We start from the raw sequence: 7149 nt of genomic DNA on the forward strand, positions 1-7149 counted from the left end.
TCTGTATACTCAGAGTAGCTTATACTATTGGTGACTCTTCAAATCAACTTCCTGGGCACTTGATGGCATCAAAATACCATTGTAAAAAATGTAGAGTAATACTAACTGAAGTTCACCTCTTAAAATTACTACTATTAAACAGAAGTCAATTCAAGTCTTTGGTTTTGGTGTAGTACTTAAAAATCATGGCAAACTAAATTATGTTCCCCTCCAAACCCTTATTTACTTATATTTATATAATAACCATCAGCAAAATGTTCCTTTTTAAAAAGTTAGTTGATTACCAATAATGTCAATGCCAATGATTTGTGTGCTAAAATAACTTCATATTTCCAAGTACATACAGACATTTGATAAACTGTTTATTTCACCAAAATCAGTAATTGATAAAAAAGTTTACAAGAAATAGTCCTATAAGTGATGCTATATATCAAAATAGTGTTTTCTCATAGGTGTTTCAATTATTCTGCTATTTATGATCAAACTTTGAATTAAAACACCATCTTTGTCTTTTACAAATGACTTCACATGGATATAACCTTCATCTGAAAGGAGTTCTAAGTACATAGTTAAAGGGATGGGTCTGTTGGGTCTATTCATCTGGGATTGAATATGGCTTTATTCTTGGAAAGGATTTTATTGCAGTCTGCCCTGAAGTTGACTATCGCACCAGTTCACTACAACAAGAAGTGAGTGTAACCTTCTGCCCCCGTAACTATAACATCCATCCAGATCCGCATGGCTTCTGGCGATGGTGCCACCATGTAGTAGATTCTATCATGTGTCTTGACGCTGAAGGTAAGTGATGGATTAGGACTCTAAAAATCAAAAGAGGAAACGAGCATAAAACAAACTTCTTGGAACTGTAACATTAATAACATATATATGAAGACTACTTCTTCTTTAAAAGTTCCAATTTATGAAAATCTGTGTAGGCATTGCTTTTGCTCTATTATAACATGGGCCCCCACCCCCAACAGCTTTCTCAGGATTGACCATCTTTCTAGCTTCTCTGCACAAAAAAAGCACCTCACATAGAACTCAACAATCCTCTTATTAGTGCTACTTTATAAAGCTCTAGTAGGGAATCGAACTAATAGTGGGTGCTCCATAAATAGCAGCTGTTAACCTTAGCCTTGCTAAGTTCCATCTAGATCCTTCTCATAGATGGGTAGAAGTTCACTCACAGAAGCCTAGCACAGCTGCTTGGCAGGATCTCCTGAGTCAGTATGTCCAGAGTATTTCCTCACCTCACCTCACCTTCACTGTGACACTTTTTTTTTTGCAAAAAGATGACTGTCCCAATCACTTTTATGTGTACTTTTCCAGCACTATTCTGATCACATGTATCCATTAAGTCAGAACAACAAATCACAATTGCTGAGGATTTTAAAAACATCTTTTCCTCCAACTTAACAAATTGTAGAACTCTGAAAACCAATGATTACCTTATTAGCATTCTTGAGGTGATCATAATATACTTCTTCAATGGCTTGAAAGTATATTACTCCTTTTAATTTAGCTTCATGCTTGTCTGCAATAATAGGTAAGTGTTAAGTATTTTATCACTTGACAGACAGACAAATTATAATTTTACTGTAGTTATTAAAATATTTATATATTATCTAAGATTAATTTAGATAATCTAGGTTGTGCATCAGCCAGGTTCTGTATTAATTAAAGGGGAAAAAAGAATGGAATTATCAGCCCAAACTTTAGAGCGACTTTGCCCAAGGCTCTTCAGCAAATCCACAGTCAAAAGATAACCCAGAGGGCCTCCCCAGTGGCGCAGCGGTTGAGCGCTGGGTTGCGAAGCTGCCCGAAGCCTCTGCAGCGCCGGTTCGATCCCGGCTGCTCCCCGGCCACCGGAGGAGGGTCACATGGTGCGCAGACCTCTCCTGCCGCCGCTGCTCCCTCAGCAGTGTACTTCGGTCCTTCTGCCTGCTCTGCTCCCCGCTCTGGCTCTGGTGAATTCTCGCCTCCCACGCTTCTGACTGTACCCAGTGCTTGTATGTATGTATCAATCAATCAATAAATAAATCTTTAAAAAAAAAAAAAAAAGATAACCCAGAACTACCGTCAAGTTAGCCTACAAAGTATAAACACTGTTGACAGTGACGCAAATTACTTCCCTGTATTCTCTAAGGCTGTCATTATGATAGAAACATTAACATGTAGATGTGTTGTAATGAAATTTGTATTGTATCTGCATTTGTATTTTATTTGTATTTTATCTGATTTTTATAATTTAAAATAATAGTCCACTAATATTTCTTTCTTATCAAATTCCTTGCCTAGCACGTTCTTTTCCCTGTTCCCAGTGGTTATATGTCAGTGATATCCCTCCAATGCAGCATTTTCCAAACTGTTTTCAAACCACCAAACAGGACATAAGACAAAACAACCCACCTAACAAACAGCACTGCTCGGTGATGTAATAAAGTACCTGAACTATCCCATAATTTAAACTCTGTATAGATCATGGTGCATGTGAGCATATAAAAGAATTTTAAAAGCAGGAATGAGGATGCAAAGACACTCTATCATATCCTGTTTGTGGAAGAGCAAATAAGAAAGCACCTCTTAGCAGGCAATTTTAAAACAAACACAGAAGTGCAAAAATCCTCTCAGCAATTACACTTCTAAAACTTCATTACATAAGTTCCACTTGTGCAAGAACAAAAGGATTTATGTTTGTTATAGCACAAGGGGCAAAAGAGCTGTTAAACTTTAAGAAGGATGCAATCACAGATCACAATGGACTCTACACAGCTTCTGCAGGCAGAGCTGCCTGTGCTATTTAGAGAAAAATCTTGAAACGCCATTATATATGAAAAATTCATGAATATAGTGAATAATTTGGTTCTAACTATATTAAAGAAAAATACACACACACACACACAAACACAGAAACAAAAATGAATAGAGAAAATCTTAGAGGGCATTTCAGGCTTAACAGTAGGAGAAGGTCAGACCTTCTGTTTTGGGAAAGAGACTTGCTTTCAACATGAAGGCCTTTGTTGCAGTTTCAATTTCTTTTTTAAACCAATGCATGTGCCTTTTTCCAATAACAACAATAAAAAACTAGTTTGAAAAATAACAGCCCTGAGAAGCTCGGCAGAACATAAATCTGTTTAATTGCATTTAACCTAGTGTTTCCCTAACTTATTTCATTTATTTCTTCTTTGGCAAGAAATATTTTAACTAATACAATGTCCAGCGGGTTTCCACCAGTTTCTGTAAAACAGGTCAGTGTATCTCTCAAACACTTACTGCAAAGATTGGATCCTATAATAATTCATGGGGATAAAGTAATACTTTGTTTTCTGAAAAGTAGATATAAAAATAAAATCTGGAGATAAAAGTAAAATCTTGGGCCTCCCTGGTGGTGCAAGGGGTTAAGATACAACCTACGAAGATGTTCACAGCCTCTGCAGCATGAGTTCAATCCCTGGCCAGGGAGCAACCCACATGGCATGGCAGACCTCTCCTGATTCACCCACTGCTCCTCTCAGCAGTGTACTTTGGTCAATCTGCCTGTTTGTTCCCCACTCTGTCTCTGGTGAATCCTCTCACCCCCACACCTCTGGCCTGTACCCCAGCTCTTGTATGCATAACTAAATAAATCCTTTAAAAAAAAAGTAAAATCTTGTCAATGTTTCAAGCAAACAGTAAACTGGGGAATGAAAGTATTGGTCAGGCACTGCATATATGAGGATGGCCCCTGAAGAAGGAGGCCTCACAGCACGTTGTGAGCTAGTTAAGAGAATCAATAATGCTATTGTATAGTGAAAAGATGTTATTCATTTGGTCAGCGGCATTATCCCATTAATTTACAGACATATTTTTCTGTCTCATGTTACTTCAGAGACTCTCGTAAGACTATGTAGTTAATATGCAGAAGGCCAAGCACAGAGGCTAGGGTCCTGAACAAAACCAAGAGCTAAGCCTGCAGTTTCCAGCACCCCACTCACAGTCCCTGCACACAGACAAGGCCATTTGCCTCACTGACAAGCTGAAGGGTCGTGGTCCCGGTTTATTTTTGGAAAATTCTCTATGAGGCTGTGTGTGGATACTAGCACACAGCAAAATTTCATTTATGCCTTAAGACACTAAACCAGCACCTCTTATTAAATAGGTATCTTTTCTACTGTACTAACTGAAGAGAGAACATCTCTGGCTGCTTATAAAATCCAAGGCCAGAAGGCCCTAGAGAGACAAATAGGAAACTGGCTCCAGGACACAAGCTCCTGAGGCTACTAACAAACCATACCCAAAGAGATCCTAACTGAAAGCTATGTACCCCTCATCCTCATGCCATCTTTGGGACTCCATAGCTAGTGCTTCTTATGCAACCTCACCTCCCTTCATAAACATATTCTGACCTCACACAATAGGTCAAAGGACTGAACTGTTATTTTTTAATTTATTATGCTGCTATACTTTACTATGGCTGAAAATGCTCCAAATGTGACAGTCACCCCAACAGAGACCCTCTAGAGCCTCTGGTGTGACACTAGTCATCTACTACAGCTGAAAAGAGAGCAGAGTTTAGCTGTGCTGATAATGGACGTGTTCATTGTGATCGGAGAGTAGGTGGAGGTTTTAAATTCTACACCAGTGGATGCCTGCATTTTGGGAATATTTGGTAGCATAGATTTCTCCTAATCCATCATTTAAAGCATCCAAAATATTTGTCACTTGATAAATACTCATTTATTCCCTAGTTCACTGATGGGTTTTACTCTGTGCTTAACAGACTGTTCTAGTTTATAAAGTGTGTAGTTAGTGTCTGCCATCCAAGGCTGCCTGATTGTGTGTGACTTAAACAGGGCATAAGCCCCAAAATAAATAAATCCAAGCCATTTTTTTTTTTTGGCTTTGTGCCTTAGGATTTATAAGACAATATTTTGACCCTCCTCCACATTTCATTTAATACTTATTTGATTTCAGTTTATTTCAGAACTAGAACATACTAATTCACATTTTTAAAGTAACCTATCAATTTCATTATGTTTAGAGAGGAAATTCCTATCATGCAGACTATATACTTTGAATATAAAACAATGTATATCTACAAAGTTCGTTTGCAGTTAGTTCTATAATGACCAGTCTACTCATTTACATCGTTGCCTTTGCTCTCTAGGGAAGGTTCCTGATTTGAATATACCACTTGGATTTTTTTTAATCACCCACCTGCATAGTAAGAGAATGTTCGCTTATTCCGATCAAAAACAAACCAACGTTTCTTCCAAGTTTTAATTTTTCCACCCATTTTGATGAGGAATCCGCGGCAGGTCTTCTCTGTGATTGATACGTGGTAACAGGTATCAATATTGTGGCCGGCGGTCTCCACGTGGCCCCGCAAATCAAAGTCTTCCTTCCGGACCGGCAGGTAGCGCGTAAGGGGGCGGGCCTGGAAGGGGAAACATCTCACCCAGAGTCCACAGCTTTCCCTCATATCACACATGTTTAGAAGCGGAGATGAACTGATAAGCCTAAACTCTAAAATGCCCATGTGGTTGTGAGAACTTAAGATAAACGTTAGCATCGGGAGCCTTTGAGGTGGTTAGTGTTTTAAGAAGGCTGCCACAATATGGGGAGAAAAAAATGAATAAACTCAGCGGATAGATTGCATTGCTTGAAATGAGCAGATGCAAAAAATGGAGAGGATTCCTCCACTATCAATTTTCTGTTAACGCTTCCTGCCACAACTTAACAGCCTTTCCCCTTCAGTCATCCGAGCATGACAAGATGGACTGATTAGTAAACACAGCTTCCACATACAGACCTCTCTCCCCAAGTTGTGCCTGTCAGCTTACACACACTCTCTGATGGAAGTGGAAGGTGGAGATGCATATTTTGAAGAGCGGAACTAAAATAAGTCAAGAAGTGGAATCAAAGCTGGAACTAATGAGCTGTCCAGCACTCAGAGCAGAGGGAGGCAGTGGAGACCTGTCCTCTACTTCACCTTGGTGGGAGTGGCCGTTCATCTAATCTGGGAGCACATGCCACCATGGGTACCATTCTAAAATGGGGTTTTATTTTAGTCTATTAAATAGTCCCACTCCTTTGCTCTGGGGAAAATGATGTAAACATATTGAGGGAAAATGTACAACTGACATTAAAATAGAATTGTGCTTTGAGGTTGGGGATCAGATACCAAACAGACACACTTTTGCTGTGGATCAGAATTTGACAGGTGTTTGGTACAGTGAATTAGATGAACGAGTTCCACTTTCCTTTTTGCTTTCAGTAGTTCGCCATCAATCCTATGGTACTTTGTGGACATATCACAGACTTACTGATATCCCAATGCACACTAAGTCTTAAAGACAGTGCTTGTTATGTTATTAAGATGCCAGCAAATAGAACGAATAAGGGAAAAAGTACCTTTTACCATTCTGTCTAGTCAATCATGGCAAAATGTATTTGAACTTTTATAATTATATGGTACTTAAAATTTTATTTTAATTCCTCAGAAAATGTTACGCAAGAAGCACTGGTGACAAGAACAGAGATTCAAATTCTACAATGACCAAGATAGGAAGCCAAACAAAATGGGTAGTTTTTCTTGAGTTCACTAATTTTGTGCACATGTTTGATATAGCAAAGGTCAACAGGGGATAATACTACAGCTGGAGGAAATAAGCCCCCAACACTAACCGCACCACCAAGGCAGTGGGAGGACAAAAATAGAACCTGTTCCCTTCTCCAACCAAAGGTTTTAGTTTGGGTTCTATTTGTTTTTATTATCAAGCAGCTGCACTTTTCAAAGCTGCTCAAAAATTATTCTCCTTTTAAATATACTCCAAAACTGGAGAAAAGAAAAAGTGCCCTTCCACTAAAATTTTCCATACAACATGAGAAAAATGTTATTTGCTTACTCGGTTCCACAGAATTTTAATATACACACATATTTGCCCATTAGCACACATCTCTCTTAGGCATTACTGTCAGGTTCAAGGTGCGGTGGAAGGCAGCCTCTACAGACTGACCACCAGGGGGCACCCTACTCACATCCATCCAAATTGACCACCAACCTGTGCCCTTTGTTTCTCCCTTATTTTTACTTCTTTTTCAATTAATTTCTGCCTCTGGCTAGTTTCCTTCCTGCAATTGTTTTCCAGGAGTTCTCGGCGTCGTTTT

The 7149-nt window shown here is 39.0% G+C and overlaps 1 protein-coding gene across 1 annotated transcript; it reads right to left on the reverse strand.

Annotated features, from left to right (window-relative positions):
- Positions 1-267: 267 nt before the first annotated feature.
- Positions 268-7103, reverse strand: LOC119245500 (pleckstrin homology-like domain family B member 2). Its single transcript, XM_037511575.1, has 4 exons — positions 7044-7103; positions 5197-5416; positions 1449-1534; positions 268-818 (listed from the first exon to the last, which is right to left on the reverse strand). Exons 2-4 carry the CDS (start codon positions 5273-5275, stop codon positions 678-680), a joined length of 306 nt encoding a protein of 101 aa, XP_037367472.1. The 5' UTR covers positions 5276-5416; positions 7044-7103; the 3' UTR covers positions 268-677.
- Between the last annotated feature and the right edge of the window lie 46 nt (positions 7104-7149).

The sequence above is a fragment of the Talpa occidentalis genome, unplaced genomic scaffold (genome assembly GCF_014898055.3).
Source record: "Talpa occidentalis isolate TD23 unplaced genomic scaffold, MPIMG_talOcc4v2.1 talOcc4.1448, whole genome shotgun sequence".
Lineage (NCBI taxonomy): Eukaryota > Metazoa > Chordata > Mammalia > Eulipotyphla > Talpidae > Talpa > Talpa occidentalis.

Excerpts from the sequence above, each read along its gene's own strand:
- LOC119245500 (XM_037511575.1), bottom strand. The coding sequence starts at position 5,275 with ATGGGTGGAAAAATTAAAACTTGGAAGAAACGTTGGTTTGTTTTTGAT. Across the intron at positions 1,535-5,196 it reads AACATTCTCTTACTATGCAG|ACAAGCATGAAGCTAAATTA; the intron begins GTGGGTGATTAA and ends CTATTATTGCAG. Across the intron at positions 819-1,448 it reads ACCTCAAGAATGCTAATAAG|AGTCCTAATCCATCACTTAC; the intron begins GTAATCATTGGT and ends TTTGATTTTTAG.